The 23,440-nt window shown below is 40.1% G+C and overlaps 2 protein-coding genes across 2 annotated transcripts; one reads left to right on the top strand and one right to left on the bottom strand.

Annotated features, from left to right (window-relative positions):
* Positions 1 to 1,573: 1,573 nt before the first annotated feature.
* nsun2 (NOP2/Sun RNA methyltransferase 2) lies at positions 1,574 to 13,112 on the bottom strand. The gene is made up of 19 exons (XM_069682031.1): positions 12,919 to 13,112; positions 12,052 to 12,209; positions 11,565 to 11,669; positions 11,374 to 11,479; positions 11,150 to 11,221; positions 10,536 to 10,620; positions 10,145 to 10,337; positions 9,515 to 9,589; positions 9,219 to 9,349; positions 7,972 to 8,045; positions 7,651 to 7,781; positions 6,772 to 6,868; positions 6,339 to 6,547; positions 5,896 to 5,988; positions 5,672 to 5,807; positions 3,458 to 3,538; positions 2,878 to 3,016; positions 2,382 to 2,421; positions 1,574 to 2,273 (listed from the first exon to the last, which is right to left on the bottom strand). The coding sequence occupies exons 1-19, from the start codon at positions 12,982 to 12,984 to the stop codon at positions 1,952 to 1,954; spliced, it is 2,313 nt and encodes a 770-aa protein (XP_069538132.1). The 5' UTR covers positions 12,985 to 13,112; the 3' UTR covers positions 1,574 to 1,951.
* Positions 13,113 to 13,631: 519 nt separating this feature from the next.
* Positions 13,632 to 21,529, top strand: srd5a1 (steroid-5-alpha-reductase, alpha polypeptide 1 (3-oxo-5 alpha-steroid delta 4-dehydrogenase alpha 1)). Its single transcript, XM_069681551.1, has 6 exons — positions 13,632 to 14,016; positions 14,125 to 14,291; positions 15,620 to 15,721; positions 18,865 to 19,015; positions 19,137 to 19,233; positions 19,801 to 21,529. The coding sequence occupies exons 1-5, from the start codon at positions 13,706 to 13,708 to the stop codon at positions 19,201 to 19,203; spliced, it is 798 nt and encodes a 265-aa protein (XP_069537652.1). The 5' UTR covers positions 13,632 to 13,705; the 3' UTR covers positions 19,204 to 19,233; positions 19,801 to 21,529.
* The last annotated feature ends 1,911 nt before the right edge of the window (positions 21,530 to 23,440 follow it).

Here is a 23,440-nt window from a genome sequence, read left to right as displayed (position 1 = left end):
CTGCAAACAGTGCTGTCACTGGCATATCCACAGCCGAGGGAATTGTCATGACAGCCACTCCACTGCATGGTTAATACCCACTGTCATGCACTTTAGAGGTCACAGATCACATTAAAAAAAGAAGGGAACAAGGGACAACGGAGGATAAACAAGGAAAGTGAGGAAAGAGTTGGGAGGAGAGCGGAGGAGTGCAGGATGCTCTCTGTGGTCCCTCTGTCCTCTTATCCCTCCCGTCACCAGAGAGAGGTGAGGGGGCTGGTTGTCATGACGGCTGTTGTCATGGCAGCTGGACTGGGTAATAAACAGGAGATATATCCGTCCATCCATTGCAGTAAAGCTATTGTAGTAACCGCAGACCAGATGCGACAAATATGCTGTTTTCATCTTAAGTCACATTTGGTGTTTCGCAGATTTTGATTGTCACTTCAACACATTTAGGGTTCCCTGTTGTCTGTTGTTATTGATACTTCTGTCTTTAGATAACATTACTTCCATTATGGCAGTGATTCCCCCACTTGTAGCCTGGGACTTGGCTCTGGGATGGTAATGTCAGTCGATCCACCACTTTGGTCAAGACTTAGATGCCTTGGTGACTTTTCGTCAGGTGACAAAAAATATCACAAAAATGTTGGTTCCCAGAGAGCAATTTCAATTGGCTTAGAGAACTTCTTTTGGCAACAGCAGATTTAAGTTGATATTCGTGATTTTGAATTAAATTTCTCAATAACTATAGGATGGATTGACATTCACATTAGGAGGAGACGTTTATGTCTTTCTAGGGATTAATTGTTATAAATTAAAGATTTTAGTTAGACCCATCAAAAAGTCCCATTTGTCCTAGGCTTATTACCAGATACTTGCAAGGATAATGACATAACCATCAGCCTGAGCAGTAATTTGTCTTGCCAAATAGCAAATACTAATGGGCTAAACAAAGATGGTGGACATGATAAACATGAACTTCTAAATGTCACCTTGCCGACACTTAAGTTTGTATCAATAGTCAAAGTATCACTTTACCCAAGTACTGCCTAATATAGCTGTTGGCATAGCTGCGGATTCTGGGGGCTTGTTTAGGATAACCCTTCATTAGGATGTTTTCTATGCTAGTTGGTTTAATTAACTTCCAGCATTTGGTTGAATGTTTTTAACAACAAAAAGACATATTGAATCACGCATTTGTCATTTAGCTTTTGTAATTGTTTTTAGACAAATATATATTTTTTGGCATACTTGGCCTGTATCTGTATCTGACGTATTGACAACCAGGAATCATCTTAGCTACAACAAACTGCAAATGTGTGTTTGTTTTTCTGCCTTTGAAAACGTTATACAGAAATGTAGACATTGAAATTTAAAATATATTTTTGACAACCTTTAGCCTGTCCTAAGGATGCCACTTCAGGAATGAATGTTGTAAAGATGTATACTACCTTAGAAATCTATTGAGTTCCTCTTACAAGAGATATGTCTGTAATTTGCAGAACCTAATCAACCCCTTTTCAAACATGCCTTATACATTTTAACAGGTCCAGAATGAAGTGAAAGTGAAATAATTTCCACATTGACACAGTTGACCTTCAAATGCTTTTAATCAACTCCACATGTCTACTTCATTACAGCTGTAGAAAATGAGATGGCAGTTAATATAAACTTCTCTGAATGAGAGCAACTGAAGCCACTTGGTCAGTGAAATAAATTTGTTAAATCATAAGAAAAAAAATCCTTTATAAAATAAGACAAGCCATTTAACTAAAAAGCTGACTCCTGGATTAAAAAACCCGAGGGAGTCCATCTCTGGGAGGGAATCCTTCTGCGTTGGCAGTGTGGTAACTCGTACAGGCACATCACCCTCCTCTACCACATGATGTGGTATTAGACCTGGTTAATAGCTCTTAGAGCTCTAATAAAACTTCAGTCAATCATCCTCTCCACTGTCTCCTCCATCTCCTCAGCTGCTTGTCACCTGGTTGCCAAAGTCCATCTTTGGTAGTGATGAACTGTTTCCATCACCGTTCTCCAAGTCCAGCTCTCCATCATTTTCCACCGCTCCTTCCTCCTGTGCATCCTTGTCCACCTCGTCCTCCACCTCTCCCTTTCCCTCCTTTTCTCCGTCCTTCTGTTTCTGCCCGAGGCCCTGTTTGTCTCTGAAGACCTCCACGCCTAACATTCGGAGGTAGTGAAACCTTTCGTTGCGGGGGACGAAGGCTCGGATGGATGTCTTTCCCCTCCAACCACACAGCTGGATAGAACACTGAGGCTCGTTTGAGTTACTGACAAAAAGAGGGTAACAGTGGGTGTCAGAAATGACGAAAAAAACAGGACATCACTTCAAAAAGACAATTAGAACATACACATGTGAAATATTTAGAACAACTTACTTTGGGTTGGGAATGTACTTCAGCACAATGCTCCCCATAACTGTTGTAAGAAGAGAAGATTAATAACGTGACAATAGATTATTCCAGAACATTATTTTATTATTTAGATACTCCAGCATCCTCGTCATGTAGCTATTAAGATGAATTTCTGAAAACCACCAGGAAAACTACAGTTTCCTTTTGCTAGGAATGCTCAGTTCCTCTTTCCGTTTTTGGGTCAGTACCTTGCTGAAGGGCAGCTTAACACTGTTGTTGAGGAAGATGCAGCATTACTCATTCATTTTCCTCTTTCATTTTATGCCAGCCAAGCCTGAAACCTTTAACTCGATATCCACTCCTCGAACCTTTATGCTGCTTCCCTGTCAGTATCTAATAGAAGCCCTTGGTAGTAAAAATCTATACTAATATTCATATTCGAGTCTTACTTTTGTGAAAGTGGTTAATTAGATGGAATACATCTCTTATTTTTTGGAATGAGAATATTTTGCCTGTGTACCCATTTTCTTGGCCTGAGCGTGAGCATCTTGCTCCAGCTTGCTGAGGAAGGGGTTCTCCTGGGTCAGCAGCACTTTGATGTCCTCCACACTCACTGTGATTATCCTGGAGCGGATATACGGCTGAAGAGTGTAGATACCCTTGTAGGAAAAAGAACATGTGGTTGAGAATTTGCAGACCAATATAAAACATACGTACACATACTTTTCAGTTACACTGTGGATAAAAAATAAGTTTAAGTGTGAACTCTGCTGTCTGGCTTTCTTGTTGATTAGCTGTTGATTGCATCGCTTATATTTGTAGGATTTCTGTCTGTATGTGAACACATGCAGTAAGTAACAGTTTATCAATGCACAACAACTTCAAATTATGGGGTTTCTTTGCATATAATGGGGAACTAAGGTGTGAAAAGAACGTTTTGTTTCTAAGTAAAACAGCTTTTAATGATTAAGATGCTACTCAAAAAGAACAAGCAGATCCGCAGAAAATTATTTTCTTTTCTTTGAAGACTGAATGTGTGAGGATGAGAAGTGATGTTCAAGTTTTGTCGGTGAGAAAATGTGTGTGTGTGAACGTGCTACCTCCTGAGCTAGTCTGAAGGCACAACCAAACTCCTCTCCATCACTGTTGCGAGACCACACCTTCACCCCCGTGTTAATGACCTGAGAAACAAATAGGAAAACATGCTGACATATTACTCTACAATAACATGGAAATGTCAAATTCCACTGACTTTCACTGCACTAATTAATCTCACCTGAATACATTATCAACGGTAATTTAAACCAAAATAAAGCACTAATCATGTTACTTGTTGTTCAGTAGTATCACTGGTAATGTTTATGTAATTACTGAAGCTCACTAAATTGCCTTGCTCAAGGCATCTAGTGAACAACATAACAACAAAACTGTGGGCAAACACAGTACAACCACTCTTTAGTGTCCCAGCAGGAGTGGGAGGCAACTGTCAGTGATGAGCATAGTAAAATACAACTTCACTTCTGCCAATGAATATGCATGTTGAACTCTTCAATAACCTAAGGGAAGTAGAGCAAATTAAATTAGCTTCAAATTATTATTTTATTGGAGAATATTGTGTATATAAATAATTAAATACTCATGAAATTAATATTAAAAAGGGAATGTTCGCTGAGTTTTATGTGGATGTCCAATCGTTATCGATGGTAAATGTAGTCAATTAAATAAATAAATTCCTTAGAGGCAACGTTTTCCTGCTCAGAGCTATGCTGGCAGTTCCTACATGTCTCTGGATTCATTCCACACACGCATCTGCAGTCAGTTTAACTCTTATACATTTCTTTGGCAAAAATTAAAACTAATACTTCTGAAATAAAAGAGTAAATACAAGCTGAAGATCTGATTCAGCAAAAACACGATAAAATGTATATAAAGGGCGCTGGTGTTGAAAGAGCGGATTTTGATGTTTCAACAAGCTGAGCCCGAAACACACAGACACAGCACAGCTGCAGGTATTTTCATACTATATACTACGAAATAGTCGGCACATTATCGGTATCTGCAAATTATGACTTGAAAATTACATAGACATCATTTTTCTGCTGATATTTTCCAACTAAAAAACAAAGCTTTAATTATACCTTAGTGTTCGATGATTCCCGAAAAAAGCTTGATGTAATGCTACGACAATAACTTTGTGTGAGTGGGCACCACGACACTTCCGTCAAGCGTGAAGAAGGGTGCAAGATGTCTGCGGTATAGCAGTTTTTCAAAGTTTCCAAAACGGACAGCAAAGTTGCTATTTGCAATGGCTGCTCAGCATCGGTCATGCCAGGAGGGGCTAAATCTCATTCATTCAACACTACAAATTTAATCGCCCATCTCAAGAATCTGCCAGTGGGCCACTACAATGAAAGTGGGTATGATATCAATTCCACTACAGGGGAGACTTGATGTTCCCTGCAATTAGGTGGAAAAAAACATGTGCCTAATTTATCAGTATCGAAAACAATATCAATCAGCAAAAAGGGTTGGAAAATATCGCCATATGGGATATCAGCAAGAAATCCAATATCATCCATCCCTTCTATATACCTAAAACAGGTACCTAGAGATAAAGTTAGAATATGCAAAATTGACAATATCATTCACATTGACATTCTGAAGGGCCTTTTTCTTATTTTCTTTGCGAAACTTGGGATCTTATAACAGGAGAAGCGAACATATGCCCTGATCTTCAATCACCACATCCATAATCTGTAATGATGATGGTGAAGACATGCAACTCATTGTGGTTTAGCCCAGTAGTAAGTGACTAAAAAGTAAGATACATCAAATACAAGATGGAGAACAAAGAAACTCAGGCACACAAGCAAACACATACACAGAGACGCACAGAGCCACCTGTGCAGGTGCTGTGGTGTGGGGGACTAGAGGGATTTTTGATAGGAGAGGGTCCCAGCTGTTAGGCTGCTTCCCTCTGAAGGGTACATGCGAGTACATGTACACATAGAAGCACACAAACCACGAAAATAAACTGATGTATCTATGTAAAGTATGCATAGTGTTACTACTAGATGCATTGTCTCCAGGAAAGATCTTAAATTTGTTGGATCACATTTTTTTAACGTTAAAAAGGCGAGGAGAGAGAGTGATGTCATGCAGCAAAGAGCGTTGGTTGGATTTGAACTCTACAAGGTTTTTTACCTGGGGGACTCAAGTTGAATCTATTGGAATCAGATTTCTGTATCATAATTACAGCTAGCTTTAATGTGTGCAATAAGCCAAATTCTCTGTTCCAAACGTAACACACACACCTTCATGCGCTCACTGTTGTTGAGCAGCACGTTGCGGAGCTCTTTGGACACCATGTACAAGTGTCTCTTCTTGCCCTCGTGGGTCCGGGTCAGAACATTGAGCTTGGGGAACTCAGGTGACATATCATAGAAAGATCTAGATAAAGTAGAAAAAAAATGTTTTTAGCTTCACCCAAATGCTGAAAACTATCATTTCTATGTCTGATACACAGAGAGGCACTTACTGTATAGTGGTGAAAACAGGGTCCTCTTCAGTAAGGAAAACAAAGGGGTCTTCTCTATAACCAAACAGCCTCATCTTCTTATTGGGTGGAGGCCTGTTGAACAGAGAGGAGAAATTCCTGACTCAAATATTTTACTCATGTTTATATAATTTCCAAGGACCCAATTTACTTCGATGGAGATGCACATATTTCATCACCATGTCAACAGTTTAAATAAAGCTCTCATGGAGGAAAAAAACATATCATGAACTTTTAATTATACCTTCATATAAATCATAGACATGGCAGATTATAAAGAAATAATGCATAAAGTAGCATATTCTTAAGGACCAGAGATGGGTTTGTTGATGCAATGCGTCATATCTTATTCAAAATAATGTATTTTCATTGACAATGGATCGAGGCCTCTTTGTTTATTAGCTTACAAAACCAACATGACTCACCCACACACTGCTTCTTGTTTAGCAGTGGTCTCTTGAGCTAATGAAGGTCCTTTGGGTGCCTCCTTCTCTACTTTTCCCTCTGAGACTTCTCCCTCCCCCTCCTCCTCCTCCACAGCCCCCTCCGGGAGGCAAGGAGTGTCTGCAGGGGACGAGGGGGCCGGTGGGCCTCCAGTCTGGGTCTCTGAGATGGACGAGACATCCTTCCTCAGCTGGAGAGGATGGGGGGGGGTGAGCAGACAAAAAAGTCCCAGATGTGGTTTGTAAAACAGGTGAGTGATGCGGTGCGTGTATGTGTGGGGTTTGTCTCTACTGGTTCAACAGACATACCCCATACCCACATGTGGGAATTCCGCTCCATTTCCCTCTTTAAGAAAGACTGACAATCTAATCACCCATTAAGTGTGTATGCGTTTGTGTGTTTGTGAGGAAGTACCTTGGGATATCTTTTGTTCCAAGGCATCGGGGCTTTCTTCACCAGCACAGCCACAAAGAAGCCGCCGGTGTTCTGGTGATGTGGCAGAATCCTCATACTGACATTAAAATACAAACATGCATAAATCTTGGATTTGAATTTTATGGTGCCACCTACTGTGAGGATAAACAAGCTTGTTTTCAGCAGTAAAAAAGGGAGCTTGAACAACGTGTGACAATAGCTCCCTCTGGTGTCCAGCTTTGTATCAGACTGTGCATTAAAGTAAACGCTGCAGAGTGGGAATGACATCATCTTTATGTGAGAGTGCAGGTGTGTATATGCATGTTTGACTTTGTGTGAGTGTTTGAGTAATGTGTGTGATTAATGTTGTTGGCTCAGCTTCACACGGATTATGAATTTGGCATCAGTGAAAACAAAGAAGACTGCAAGTGTGTGTGTTTATAGTTCTTTGCTGTCATAAGAACAAAATACTCCCAGGTGGAGGAAAAGAGGAGAATAATTAGCTGAATTAAGATAAAGGTTTAGCGAGTGGTAAATGGTTCTCCCTTTTCTATACACTGAAAGAAAAATCTACACTGGGGAAATTTAATAGATGGATAAAGATTCTTATAGTTCCCACTGGATTCTGAAATAAATTATTATGATTATTTTGGTACGCATTGGGGCGCTAAACTAGGCTTCTCGCTCCCGCTGCTCCAATTTACTTTGGCTAAAAAACGTTTAGCTAAAAACTTTTAGCCAAAGTTATAAAATCCAGCCGACCATACTATACTCAAAGATAACGGTTTGGGGGTATGAGTTCTAGAAAAGAAATAGAAAAGTCATACACAAAAAGCTCTATAATTTAAAAAACCGCTTGGTGTACAAATGTATACATACCATCTCTCCAGATGCATGCTAGATAGTTTCTCTGGATCTATTGGCGGGAACATGGTGGGGCGGATCTGTGTGTGACGACTGCTTGGAACCTCAGACCAGTCTGAGTACCACTGGCCCTCTTTGGTCATCAGCTAAAGAGAAAACAACCGTTTAATTTTGAAATTCAATCAAAGCATTTAACAGTCAAGACATCCACCTACATAATCAGTCTGACTTTGAAGCGTAAGCGCTCTCATGCCTTAAACACTGTTTTCCTTTGTGGTTTGTTGTTGGAGCTATTGGTTTGTCGTAATGACCGCCAAAGACTAAATGTTCCAGTACCTTCCAGGAAGTGACCCCAGGCATCCACTTCAGCCCTGGCAGATCAGCTGAGCTGTCGGCCAGCTCCAAGGCTCCTGCCAATGGGGACGGGAAAAACATTAGAACTTGGCAGAAAAAGACTCGGGTGGTTATATTTAGATATAATTTTCATGTACTATATTCTGAGATACTTAGCATCTCAAAAGAAGATACATGGCAGTTTTTAAAAGTATGCTACCATAACAAACGGTCTGTTTGTACATTCAATCATACCAATACAATATTTATTTGTTCCATCACAATCACTCATGGTATCGTTATAGTCACGCCACATTATAGTAGTATAGTAAGCTAAATAATGTTGTGTTCAACACAGTTTGTACGACAAATGAGACATTTATAATGTGACCATGGGAGGAAATTCAGATGTACATTGCCAATATTTTCTGCCACCTTGTACCAGCCCACAATTGAAAGATAAATGTAATAAAATAATCAACAATTAAAACAATTGTTAACTGCACCCCTAATCCTCGCACTTAAGCTAAAGGGTTAAGGGTTAAAGGGTTTGTGTGACAATTTTCCACCATTTATTTCGATGTCCAAGATATAAAGTATTAAAACACCTGCAGCTGTTGCAAATCAGCTATGTCGCAACTTGTGCAGCAGCAAAATGTGCTGACCCCCAGGCATTCAGGTCATTTGACATGTACAGTGACGTAGTTGGTGGCCAGAAGAACTACATCCGATTTCAGCTCTGATTTCTAGTCTCCCCTTGACTTATGTTGCAAATTGACAAGAAAACAAGGCTAAGAACTGTAAAAATGGTGCAATGAAATAAAAGAAATGCAACAGAGTAAAGCCAAGGCAGCTACAAAACAAAGTTAACGTTGAAGCTAACTTTGTTTTTAATATAATTACAGGGGAGGATGTGATAATGTCAGGCTAAATAAACTTGTCCAATATGTGGATGCATGTTCCCAACTTTAAGATATTTATAGAAGGATAGATATGTATAGTGTGAAATAATCACAGCCAAGGCTTTTGACTCATGTTTAAAGCGGGCATATAAAATATAACAGACAAAATAGGGAGTGAAACAAACACTAAACTAGAACAAAAACTAAGCCACATAAGGTCAATAGAATAGTTGTGAAAGAACATGGTAATAACAGCATATAAAAGTAAAACTAGAGTGCATAAAACAAAACTAAAACTGCGCTCTCTTTTTTGTAGCACTGGGATTGTTTGTTGTGTGTGTTTGTTACCTTCGCTCTTCTCCAGGAGGGCTGCAATGACAGCTTCGTCCTCTATAGGGTTGAGGGAACAGGTGGAGTAGACCATCCTCCCTCCCACAGCCAGCTGTTCTAAACCGCGCACTGCGATACGCAGCTGGAGCCTGGTGAACACAAACACACAAGCTCTATAATAGTGCCAACTTTTTTTTAATTAGCACCAGAGAACACACAACATTCCCTTGCCGTTTAGTCAATTTGGTCTACCACAGGAGCGCATGAATTCTCATGTTTTCTCGAAAGCACAAACGCACTCTCTCCCCACTCACCCGTGGAGATGCAGGCTGTTGCTGGTCGTCCACTTCTTCCAAACATCTATGTTCTTCCTCATGGTGCCATCCCCACTGCAGAACAGAGAGCAGACAGCAGCACCAGTCAGATACATCCCCAGTTTGGCCTGAGGCACTGAAACCACCAGAGATCGCCGACACTTCTCGCAAGGCAAAGATATCTGCCAAGCACAAACAGTCTAAACGCAGGGCTTTAGCTGACTGTTCACATCACTGCTGCCTGCCTGCCCTTTCTCTGTCTTCATTACTTCTTCCCTCTCCCTATGTTTTGTTTGGCCGGGCCTCCTGGCCTCAGCACTACAGCTGGCAAAATGAGGAAGCAATTTGCAAACATTTGTAGTTCTGTTTTGGAAAGAAGAAATATGTTTATCCACTAAGCTTTGAAACATAAAAAAATCATTGATGGCAATTTATAAATGACCTGTTAAAAAACCTGGGGGGGGGGCCCATCCCCGTCTTTCACTATAAGTCTCCTCTCAAGAGAAACAACCAGACATACAGCAACCATGTCTGTCTGTATCTACTTCCCCTCCAGACTTTCAGCCCCTAACTGTCCTGCAGTTCTCAAATATGTGATGGAAACAGAAAGTCCAGCAGTCCTTTGCTGACCTGCAGGGTACGTCACACAAGATGCGGTCGTAGAAGAGGATGTCCTTCTTGCCGTCTGAGTCGATCTTGAGCGTAGGGATGCAGGAGGCGTCATGGTTGACTACCATTATGCAGGGGCTGTTTAGACGCTTAGCTTGGTGCACAAGCAGGTAGCAGCGCTTATTATCCACATCGTTGGCAATGACAAAGCCCTCTGCAGGGTAGAGAAGTGCATTCATGTTAAAATGGGAGACCAGTGGCAGACAGACTGCTGATTTTTGAGCAGTGACTTTGTACAATTTCTTAGTTATATTCACAGATATTCTTCGTGCTTGAAAAAAAAAAAAAAAACCTGGATGAAATTAAAGTTTAATCATATAATCTTCACGGTTTTTAAATGTCAATTTCTGACCTGGAAAGGGCACATCCATGTCAGCATGGAGCATCTCAATCAACTGGGCTGTCTTTGATCCCGGAGCTGCACACATGTCCAAGATCTGTATAAAAATGTGTGTCAACACTTCAAAACAATATCTTTTTCAAAAGACAGCTGTTTTCGAAACACAGGGAAGACATTTTACCAGGGACACAAGGGAGGAAAAAATAGAAAATACAATATGTTCTTCCAGGCCCAATATTTTTGGCTGACCACCGGGGTCAGCCCTACACATGCGTCTGTATGTGACTGACTGACTGACTGTATTTTCAGAGCCGCAGAGAGAGAGTGTTGTGACATCGCAATGGCGGATCATGAAGCATATTGGACCTCCACTGACGCGACCCTCGGTCTATACGGCTCTGGATACTTTGTTCAGGAAGTAGGCGGGGCTGCTCCTCCGCTGCTCCTTCAATGCCCTCACCTACGTTCGCAGCACGCACCTGCTTTCAAACATGTTGTGTTCAGCCTCATAAAGGACAGTCCTTGTGAAACATTGCCCACAAAAGCACACATCTACCTAATGTGGTCAGCCACATACTAGGTTTTGACATAGTCTTGTTAACCTTTGGAGAAGGCATTGTTTTTACCTTGTGGTGGGACTCAATCTTCATGAGGAGAGGAGGGATCATACTGACAGCTTCCTGCCTGCTGATGTTACCCTGCAAGGACAGACAAAGAACATTATTTTTCTGACAAGTTCAGAAATTAAGTCTGTATTTTTTCATATCCTTAGCCAGGGTATAATTGTATGCCTTTAATAAAGCCACAGGTGTTTCTAGCAAGTTTTCTGTTCGGTTTGTTCATGACTTACAGACTCAGTCTCGCTGACTAGAAACTGGTGGAATTTCTCCAATAGGGGAGACTTCCTTATGATCTTTCTGCTCATGTTGGTGTGCCAGGCCTGCTCATCTGGATACCTGGAGGGGATAGGACACAATGTGGAGTGAGTTTTTTCTTTGAATATGCATGTCCTTTAAGCCTTGAAAAACCTTGAGATCTTACCAGCTCAGAGGCTGTGGAGCCTCAATCTTCTGGCCATCGATATCCAGCTCCTGAATATCCTTGAAGTATTTTTCCTTCAAACAGTTGAGGATTTCTTTGGCATGGCTGGGACAAGACAGGAAGGAGGAAAACATAACAGCCAATTAATGAAATCCAAGAGTCGCTAAGCACCCACAGTAAAACCTAAAATAAGGGCTTTTTTCAAGCATATGTGAGGTGAAAGTTGACCATTTTGGGTGTGTTGACAAATCAAAGGTAACCAATATTTTTTTAAAAGTACTACTTTTAACATTTCATTTAACTTAGAAAATTATCTTTACAAGTAATTCTACTGATTCAGGATAGTGCTGAATAATTATGGGGTGCGTCTGCTTTGCCAGACGGAAAAGGTGCATTCATTTTAAAGCATCTTGCACCGGTTAAGTGTGGCTGTTTTTACTAACAGGACAAAGAGCTTGAGTGCTGTTTATGAATCACTTGAGCTTACCTCTTGTATCCTGTGATGCGAATGGTTGCAGGCAGTGGTTCCCTCATTGCATCCATAAACTGTTCAAACTCTCCGCCAGGCACCAAACCTTGTTCCTTGTAGTAGTGCTCAAAGAGCTTATTCTCCTTGACAATGTCAGCATAACCAGCTCCCCAGCCCTGAACCAACAGAAGCATGATTATTAAAATCATTTATATAAACTGAATATTTTGATTGTCTTTCTGTGCAGAACTCACATGAAAAGCACCGTCTATATAGGGATGCAAAATGAGCCAGTATTAAAAGTCTTTTAAAATTCTATTATTGATATATTTTTGATTGTAGTCAATGGTAAATAACTTGTAGAAGGTCTAGAAACTGTTACAATTTAGTATGCTCTAATGGTCAATAAGGCAAGTAATGATTCACAGAAACTTATTTGTTCATTTTTTTGTTCCCTTGTCTTCCCTTTGTGCTGTTTTGGTGTTTCATCAGACTTGTAAGTGTTAGATCAATATCCCATCATGCACGCACTGACGGCCACTTAAAGTCAACACATTTCTAAGCTAAATCTGGTGAAGCCTTAAGTGTCTCACAATACAAAAAGGAATGGATCTAGAATACGGTTAAACGGGACGAACGGTGGTGGTCACACATGGCTTTGAGCTGAGTTAACAGTAGCTAACAGTGACGTTCTCTAATGTTGTAGCTGTGAGTTACTGCAGTGTCATAGCAGCATGACTGTATACGTTTTGTCAAGAAACCTTTTAAGAAGTATAACCATGCTCGCCCACGCTCACGTCGCATTTATTTAAGGAAATGTGGCCTGGCTCTGCAGTTTACACTTAATAGTAGCAAGCGTTGCAGCAGCAAAAGTGCGAATCTTACAGCGTTGTCTCTGTCGTCCCTGCCAGCATTCTGGTTTTTCTGCCGCTGCCTGCTTCTTTTCCCCATCTTTGAAAAGAGACAACTCTGGAGAAACCTGCGAAATGACGTGATGAGTGGATGCCGAGAAAAGTGACCTGCAACTCTGATCAAATTCAAGTGCAGTGAACGCTTAAGGAGGAAGGATGGACTGCTACGCTGTGTATCCTCGAAACGTGTTGCCTCTGACGCACATGAATAAGGACCCTTCTAGGATGCCCCGATCCGCCTGAAGTTAAGTTAAATCTCCTTCGGGGACGTTCGAGGCATTTTGCGCGATTTTAGAAATATTATGATGCCGATATATTGGTTCGATTTTTGTTGCTTTATTGTATTCTTAAATTTATCACAGTGAAAAAAAATGTGCTTAAGAAATCATACGTTATCCATATATGATTTTGCGTGTATTCTAGTTTGATTTGTCTCATTTTAATATGTTGTTAAATTTGTCACGGTGGTGACTATGTCTTATTTACAGCGCACGGTATGTGCAAACTGATCTATAAATACGGGTATTTATTAGTGGCAATATACAACACATGATATTTTGTAACGTGCACTAGCGAGCATTTTGATTGGTTGTTAAGATTCAACGTCATATCTGTTCAGGGATTGTGATTGGTTCTGGATGGGAAACCCATATGTCTGTGGCGTGAGTGTACTACTGGTCCCAATCGTTATGCACGTTGTCTAATAGTTGCAAATTTACATTATTTCTGTTTTTAGTTTTGTAGAGTAGCCTCCCGCCGTGATGGACTCACTTCTCTCCTGGCTTTTCTCATCGGAGGACGAAGAGATGTACATTTTGGACTGCATGGCTTACATTATGGTTTTCATGGCAGCCTGCACTTTTGTTACTTTGCTCTTCGAAAATGTGCCATACGGGCGATATGCTACCAGCAAATACGGATTTCCAGTAAATGTCAGATTTGCTTGGTTCGTTCAGGAGCTGCCTGCGTTCATGGTGCCTTTGTGTCTGGTATTTTGGACGTCCTCTGCAAAAACCTCAGAGCTGCCCAACCAGCTGCTTATTGCCATGTATTTCTGCCACTATGTTCAGAGGTAGGTAGGGCATTAGTAAATAAGGTGCATTATATCTTACGTCGGTCGCATTACGTCAGTAAATTTGAATTAACTATTTTGTGTATGAAACATTTTTCTCTCCTGCAGATCCCTTATTTATCCATTTTTAATTCGGGGAGGTAAACCAACACCATTTGCCTCATTTGCTCTGGCCATTGTTTTCTGCTTGTATAATGGCTACATGCAGATCAGGTACCTGAGCCATTATGCTGTATACCCTGAACATTGGGTTACACATCCGTGTTTCATTGCAGGTAGGTGTCCTATTTCTGCTACCCCTCTTTGTTCAGGGAAACGATTTGCTTTGCTTTTACACAAGATTCTTGGTGACACAATTTTCTGTGCAAAATAGATTGGATTTGTGTCAAATTGGTCTTTGGTACATACACATAGGAGACACAAGGAGTTTGGAATTTATATTTGTAGTTTTTGACATTAAAAACATTTATACATGGTCTACATGGAAAGGGGAGGATGCAGTGGTGTGTTAAGATCAAAAAAGTAATTCTCTGAATAAGGAATACTCAATTTACTCTACATTTGAATATGTATATATAATAACGTACTTAAGGAACTACTCAAAGAAGCCTACATGTCATTGTGTGTTAAGAGATAGTGTTCATTTGCAAATTATGGGGAAATATTGTTTAATTATTAGCACTTGATGAAACTAAATTTAATAAATTAGCACAGAACAGAGTACCTTCGGAGCAGGCATTGTTTTTACCTTGTGGTGGGACTCAATCTTCATGAGGAGAGGAGGGATCATACTGACAGCTTCGTGCCTGAGTAAGATGCACAGTCAGGATAAACATTTTCCCTTCTACACCCTTCATTCTACACTGTGCCTTCTCGTTCCCAACATCGTTATATTAAATAATTAACCTTTCTGTAAAAACACAACTGCATTTATCAGTAAGTAATCATTTGCTCTGTCATTGCTTGGCTTTTGCTTCACCACAGGTGCTTCTCAACCTCTCCAAACCTCAAAGTGCTCAGCAGTTTTTTCTTGGCTGGACACAGGAAGCTGTCAATTCAGAATACATGTTTTTTCAACCATTCAGCCCTCCACTCTCCTTACAAACCCCTTAAAACCCTAATTGTGCAGCAGATAAAATAAAGTGTAACAATCCAAATTCAGTAAATACATGATTGACTTTCTGGAAAGGGGGGCAGTGAAAAGGGGACTATATTAGCTCTTACATGACCTGCTCAGACAGTTTTCATGAAATGTGGCATGTAAGATGTACAAGACACAATGATACAGATGAACACTGTATCATTGCAAATTGATAATTTTCCCTCATTCTGAGAGTTGTATGAGAAAACTGCGCTGAAACTAACTTGTGTCTGTGCACCAAATGAGGACCAGAAGCTGGGAGGTTATCAGCTGCCGTTAAGATTAGAAACCGCTTTGTATTGCTCAAATATGACAGTGGTATTAATCTAATCACACTTTTGATAAGAGAGCAGGTTAGGGTATTTCCCACAGTGTAAAGCATTTCTTTCAAAACACAAGTTGGCTCACTGGCTCTTGGTCAGTAGAATGTTTTGGTAAAGCTTTTGGTTGGTTTGTCTCCAGGGTCTGTGCTGTGGTTGGTCGGTTGGATGATGAATGTGCACTCTGACCACATCCTGAGGAACCTGAGAAAGCCGGGAGAGACTGGTTACAAGATTCCGACAGGTAAGAGCTTTAGTCATGAATGATGGAATAATTTATCTGACCACAGCAACTAGTACAGTACAGCAAACTTTGATGGAGGAAAACATATGTATATATATATAGAACGTATTATATACATAAAGTATATACTTTTGCTGTATATAATTCAGTTGTAAATATTTACCGTAGCCAACCTTGACAACATACTATTAAAATATTTTTATTTGACAAGCTAAATGGAACCATTTATCAGAGTGAGAGCAAGTTTGAATACTGGTCACTAACTGTCAGAAGCACATCTTCCACTGTGATGCTGCTTGAGTTTGATTCCTTTTTCCACCAATGCTGTGGGGTGACAAGAAAGCAGCAATCACATGATGGCACAGAACTCTGTGGTCTTTGCACGCAGCCCTACATTCTAATTTTCCAGTGTGGTTACATGATTATACAGGATCATGCTGTTAGCAGAATCACAGGTTGTCAATAGTTGTCTTTTCCTCTCTGCATTGCTCTCTGTAAACCCTTACATTTGGGTTCTCAAAAGACTCTCGTTGCTGCGACTTTAACATGGTCCAACTCACAATACTTGTAGTGTTTGTGTAGAAAGTGAAATGATCAGTGAGTGTTGATAGTAATTATGCTAAACAGCAAGCAAGCCCTAAACTGTACGTGGCTCTTGATCTTGGACATAACCTGCTCCAGAGCAGGTTATGTCCAAGATAAGAGATCAACCTGAACTAAACACCAACCATTGACCAATCAGGTCTCTTGATTCAGGAGCTTTGTGAGCAGATTGTGAAAGGGAGGAGGGAGAGAGAGCCCTAAAACCCTTTACCGTTTAACTTCATGAAAGATGTTCATCAAGCTTTACTGATGTACATCTACAACATAGACTGATAACAGCACTGAAGCCTGAAGTACTTTTGTACTTATATGAAAGGAATTATTCGTACTGCTTTAAATTGCGGTTTTATATTTATTTTTATTTGCTCCACAGTTTGATACGGCTGGGCTGAGAGAATTTGTCTAAATCTGTCATTGACACAACAAAAATACATTTGTGCAACGTATCAATGTAATGTAACACATGAGAGTTATAATAAATGTATCGTGCTCTAATGATGGAGCAGTGATATTATAATTGCACACTTACACAGTCTGTGTTTTTTTGCTTTGTCCTTCCTGCATTTGGCCACTGCAGCTGCGTGGATTTTAGTCTGGATTATGTGTATTATCTTCATATCTTTATAAAATCATAGTTTGCTCTGAATTTGTAAACAATGTCGATCAGCTGATGGCAGACTTGCCTGTGTTAGGATTGGTCATTTGCTCCAAACAGCGCCCCTTTTATGTGAACCCGCTCATAGAAACCCTGGGTTGACTGGGTTGACCCCTGGTTGACTTATCGAGTTGACAACCAGCATCTTGTGACCACTTAGAGCGATCTCCTTTGTCAGGTCAAGTGAAGCCAGATCAAGAAAAGATTCCTTGGGCATGTTGAACTTGCTTTGTAGTATAGGCCCCAGGTCCTGTTGAGTAAAAAAAAAAAAAACAAGTTGTTTTGTTAAAGACAAGCTAGCTAATATCAGTCTAAGCTTCTGGGTGTCTCCATCTTCATATTAAAGTCGAGGTGAAATTAAAAATGTCATTTTAATCCTTTTAGATCACATCCCCGGTAATATTGTGCATCTATTAGACAATATAGGCCAAAAAAAATACAGAAAATCAATTTCTTCGTATTCTTATATCACAATTCGATCATTATTTCTTCTGGTAAAACTAAATTTCATGCGTGCTTACGTAAGTTAGCACCAAACAATTTCAACCAATCAATCTGCAACATTTAGCTGCAGAGCACCAAGAACGCTCGGTCTGTCTACGCCCACTTCTCAACGATCAAATCAAATCCCTCTAATGATATGTCCCGCCTGCACGTCCTGTTTCACTCGGAAATCCGTCACGATACGGAAGCTAGATACTCTCGAAATGCCATTTCAGCTCGACTTTAAACAGACAAATAGTGTTATCAATGTGGTGTATTTACTAAAATGTTTCTTTGAAATGTTTGCTCTCTGTGTTTATATGTTCTTACAGCTTCTACTGTTTTCAAAAACTGTTTGTCTCATGTCTTTAAACTGCATGTCCTGTTTTTCTGTTTCTTTCTAGGATGTATTTTAGCTAGCCTTTTCAACACCTTGACCAGGGACTGCAGATGAAAAGTAGCCTATTGACTTATTCTAGCATATTTACCAGAGTGTATTTATTAATTTGCACTGTCCCTTCTCCAATAATCTAATTTGAACAAAATGTAGAACTGTTCCTTTAAATTGCTGAGCAATACGGCATATCACTCTAATTGTATCAATGAACAAAAAAACCGATTTCTGATCATATCTGAAACAGGTTGATTAAAAATTAAAAACATTCTTTGACGAAACAGACGACGGAAGGTTTTCTTGGTGGATATTTTTTACAGTGTATGGCCTTTACTGTGTGAAAATGAATGCACATTCTATAAGATCTGACAAGTTAAGGGTTGGGGTTGGGTAAACAAGACTTTGGCCCATCTCCAAATTCCATTGAGAAACTGCCTATGTACTGAGAAAGTAAAATGAAATCCATAAGCCTGCAATTTTTAATCGAATAATGGGCAAATTTAAACCATAGGCTGAATTTTTCCTTCACTAAATGAATCAGTTATCATAACAGGTTCACAGAGAGAGCAGCTCCCCTGACGAAGAACATAGTCACAACAATAGCACCTTGAGCGTGAACTTGCAGTGAACCTGTTAAAACAATCCACGTCGGACCCTAAAGGAAAATAAAAAGGAGAATGCAAGGAGAGAGGAAGCTGTGAGCTGTACTGCTCTAAATTAACTTCCAGGCACGTCTGGAATCCCCTCAGCCAAGAATCTGCCATTTTCACATTAAGGGTAGCAACACTACACATGGCCTGCAGTAAGACAGGGAGTGCTCAGCCATCTATGGTCACTGTGGGGCTAGCTATGTGGATGGTCTTTGAGTGTTTAGCAGCATGCAAACCCAAAATGATATTGTTGAAGTTGTTGAAATGCCAGTGCTTATTCAGCAAAGTATTTGATTTTTATATGAACATATTAATACATGAGCATACCTGTCCTGATTCTTCTGTCTTCCACCCACAGGCGGTATATTTGAATATGTGTCTGGAGCAAACTTCTTAGGAGAGATAACAGAGTGGGCGGGCTTCGCTCTGGCTGGCCACTCAATTCACAGCGCAGCTTTCGCCATCTTTACCACAGTGGTCCTCGCCAGCAGGGCTGTGGCCCACCACAAGTAAGAATGATAACACACACACAGAATAAGAAGGTTTTTCATGGAGTGTATTGCACACTTTGCAGGAACTGTTTTTATTAATAGAAGAAAACATGTCTTAATCATCTCCATATCTCTACAGATGGTACCTCACTAAGTTTGAAGACTACCCTAAAAGTAGAAAGGCACTGATTCCCTTCCTGTTCTGAATACACTTTGGCTACTGGAAGCCTAAAAAGGTACTGATATTACTATGGCTGAGAACAAAACTCCTATAATCATTTTTTTTAAATTCAGGAAAGCTCTGATGTCAGAGCATTCTGAATATAAAGGTTTTTTTTGTTTTTTTACTGAAAACAAATTGAAACACAGGTTGCATAGATATAAATGACCTCATTTGAGCTGCAAGCAATAGTTTAAATGATCTGTAAAAGGTTTTTATCATTGTCATCACTTTGTAACAATGTCAGTGGAACAAAACATAACTTCAACAACCATGAACATTATGTGCTGAAAGTGTTATGTTGCTGAAAAGGCAACATTTAGTGGTCCTCAGAGGAAATTAGATCCTTCAACAGTACCACAGTGGATTTATAACGCCGCTCTACACCAGCAATAAACAGTTTTAAGACTCTCCACTGATCTGCATTTTCCCAGATGGAGCATAAACTTTGAAATGCAAAGCAGACACTTAAAGTTTTCAGTCATTCTCAAGCGTCATCTTTTGCAAAAGCATTTTTTTACACCGTTCTGATAGAATTGATTAAGAGCAACGTTCTGCTACAATTTGCTTTTCGTGTTATCAGAAAGACGTTTCTACTTACCTCATCATCATCAAACTCCAGGAAGAGAAGCCACTTTGGAACCAACGGTAACTTCATCTCACTCCTTGAAAGGCTACGACTGTAGCAGGCCTGTTTGCAGCTACTCTGCTGCAGGGAAATCAAATGGAGATCGAGCATGGCCCTCAATAACTCAGCCATGCCTGAAATGAGAAGAGTAGAGCTTTGCCTCAACGCACCACTGCTGTCAGGTTTCTCAGAGGGAGAAAAGAAGAAAAGCCAAATGCACAAAAGGGAAAAGACACTGTGATATAAAAACAAAGCTTTATATAAGTAAGTAAAAATATACTGTGAGGAACTTTTCATCTTTGCAACCCTTGGGGACAAAGTGGTACTTCTTATGTCTCTGATTGTCCTGTACATGCACCAGAAATGCTTACTGATGAAAAATCTCTGTTGTATTTGAACTGTTCAACACATCACTCGGTATAAATCTTTTCCTTGGAAAATGTTTTTTTTTAAAAAAGGATGTTTCGTTTTATTTGCCTCGTTTGACACTGACCCGGTTACAGTGGCAATTATATTTAAAAATAACTAAATAGATAAAGTCAATCTTCTCACTGACAGTCTTTTTAAAAACTTGTACTGTGATCTGCCTTACTTTAAGTCTACCTCAAAAAAGAATTTTGATTGGCAACATGTGCAATTATCTCATCACTTTGGTAAAAAGGTTAACAACATAACTTAATTTGCAAATGAAAATTATATCGGTCCTAGACATTATAACTCTGAACTGTACGAAGGGATTTATACTGAAGCTTTCCACACTGAACCTATCCTTATAGCGTACCAGCTGCAGTTTCCTCCCATAACTCTTGATCCATTTCCAAGCAGAAGACCTTTACCGACACCAGTCACAGCCAAGATCAAGTCATTATTAGTTTTAAAAATATTTTGAGTTGGAATGCATATCTTTTGTCACTGTTTTTACACATGGTGTAATCAATAAATAACAGGACTGCTGTCTCTTGAGTGTGATGAAGAATGAAGGGTACACGTCGCTGAAGGCTATGCAGAGTGACATCCTTCATGTTCAAGGTCCACACTGTCTCACTCTTCTTCCAGGCTGTTTCCTCTTTGTATCTTCTTTATCCACGCTTCTTGTAATTGCATCAGTATATTACATGGCCACTATTTACTGAGCCTGCCATCTAACTACGGTATAATACCATTTATCTTCAGGCAGACGCCATTGGATTTTCTTTTTATATGCAAAGCGGGTTAGTGAATTGGCTTTTACTCCCAAACTAACATATTCATTCACACAGGCTGAAGTTCCTTCACAATGGCAGCTTCTCTGTAATATTCAATTTACACATGCCAACCTGTGCCATCTAAATAAAAGGAAAGCTGAGCCAGTTTAGACTCCTGGCAACAGAGATTAGAATAGCTGCTTCATTTGTAAAACTTGTGCCACCTGCAGACAAAAAGGGTCACAGCAGCAGGTTTCTTTTTCTGTTTGAGGTTTTGAGAATACAGGATGGGTTTTATAAACATAAATAAATATTGTTTTATCTTTTATTTTTTTGTCTAAACATGTATTTTTGCATGCAAGTTGGAGAAGGTCAAGGAATTAGATCATAAGACATGCGTACAGATAAAACTGATCAAGCCAATAAATCAATATTAAGGGACCAATTACAATGTTAATGTCATTTACCTCTTTGTGTGTGTAACTGTACTTCTGTTTTGGATAAACAACCCCCCACCCCCCTAATTGTGAGCTGGGCCAATTGTTACTCTGTCCTTGTTATACTGTATACTCCATGATCCAGCTTTGGGGCTGACACCATAGGCAGTATGATCATGTGTTAAACTGTGAAATCACTGTTGATATAAATTCAGTTTTACCACTAATGTAGGTTAAATATCTAGAACATGCGGCGGCCTCATTATCATTCAAGCCACATGCAAGCTCAGACTACTGCCTGCCGCCATAATATTTTCTGCTATTACTGTTAAGCCCGAGAGCATACTGTGACTCCTCCAGCCCAGTCTCTGTTTATATGTGTGTGTGTGTGTGTGTGTGTGTGTGTGCGTGTGCGTGCGCGTGCGTGTGTGTGTGTGTGTGTGTGTGTGTGTAAGGCATCTGTCAGCTATGGTCCAGTCATCACCAATGTGGTAATCCCATAAAAGCTGACAATGAAGCAAACCAGCCTTGAAATCACACCCACACACACACTAGCACACAGTCAGTGTTGGCATTAGGCCTGAGCTGAGACTGTGACATGAGATATGAGAGGAATAACCTATTCAATCTGGTGTGTCGCACAGACGCCTGTGTTTCATACAGTGTAAGTCAGAGGGAGAGAGAAAGAAGAGGTTAGATTTCTACAGGCGTACAGTGGGAATGAGCAGCTGTGTGTATGCCTGAGTGTGTTATTCAGAGAGCTACATATCCTAGCTGGCACATAGTTTGCTCTGGGGGGTTTTCCTTGACTCTGTCACATGCTGCACGTGAGTAGCAGGGGTTGGGGGTGGGCATTATGCAAGACGCTCTCTCCCTCAATCTCTCTTTTACATGCATACGCATCCCAGAAGGTGCTGGTTTTTCCTTATCAAGCCTGCCGCTGCTCCATAACGGAGCTTAATGGGCTGGGAGATGGCTGTTACTGGGTCTGGAATGATCAACACCACCTGCTGTGTACAACCCCTGGAAAATGAGTATTTGGATTAAAAGGCCACAGGGTCCAGCTGAAATAATAAACCGGAAAGGAAGGAGCTCAATGTATGCTTACTGAAAAAAAACTTTGTTACCCCGTGGAATGCAGCATATCTGTATTCTATGTGTGAGTAGCATATCGAGGGCCAGAGGTTGTGATTATGCCCCAAGGCAGTATTTGAGATTCCAGCCAACATCCCAATGTGGTCTCCCTCTTTATGTAATGCTAATGTAAATTCTATTTTGTTAAATAGTTAATGCGTTTTATACTTTTCAAGAATTTAAAATGTTTACAAGTGGCTTTTTTCAGTCTGTGCTTTCCTAAACACAGGCACGTGAAGCTTTGGACACATACTCATATTAGCTACAGAGAAGGACAGACAGATTCCCCTGTACACACAATATTATTTGCCAATAGAGATAAGATAAGTTAAGCTTTATTGATCCTGCACAGGGGAAATGTACTCGTTACAGCAGCTCACAAAAAAGGCGAATTAAACAAAGTACTCAAGTAATAAAAATAGACAAAAAGTACAGGTGGCATAAAAGGATAAAAATATGATGATACAAATAATAACTAGCAAGAAATAATATTTTTAAAAATGTACACACTTTTTCTTCAGAAAATTGAACAGCCTTTTTTAATGGTGTGTAGCATGATTAAAACCAGAGATTTTTTTTTAATATTGCACAGAATTATTGCACAGCATTTATGCACTGTTTATGCACATTATAAACTATGCAGCATTCGAATTTCAGTACTCCTTCAGTCCTTTTAATTTTCATATGTATATATTTCATATAATTTCTGATAGCTATTTGAGCTAGGACGTTACCGGTCATTCCTGCCAGATTCAGCCACTATCCAGCCTCATATTGATGGGGGATCCCCTATGAACCCACCCACTGGTTACGGCCGGGAGGTGGAGATAGTAAGTAACA

Source organism: Semicossyphus pulcher, unplaced genomic scaffold, assembly GCF_022749685.1.
Source record: "Semicossyphus pulcher isolate SPU_LCO1_2020_fin unplaced genomic scaffold, fSemPul1.0.p SCAF_5, whole genome shotgun sequence".
Taxonomy (NCBI): Eukaryota; Metazoa; Chordata; class Actinopteri; order Labriformes; family Labridae; genus Semicossyphus; species Semicossyphus pulcher.
The sequence above is the reverse complement of the archived record's forward strand: the minus strand, read 5'-3'. Positions and strand labels throughout refer to the sequence as shown.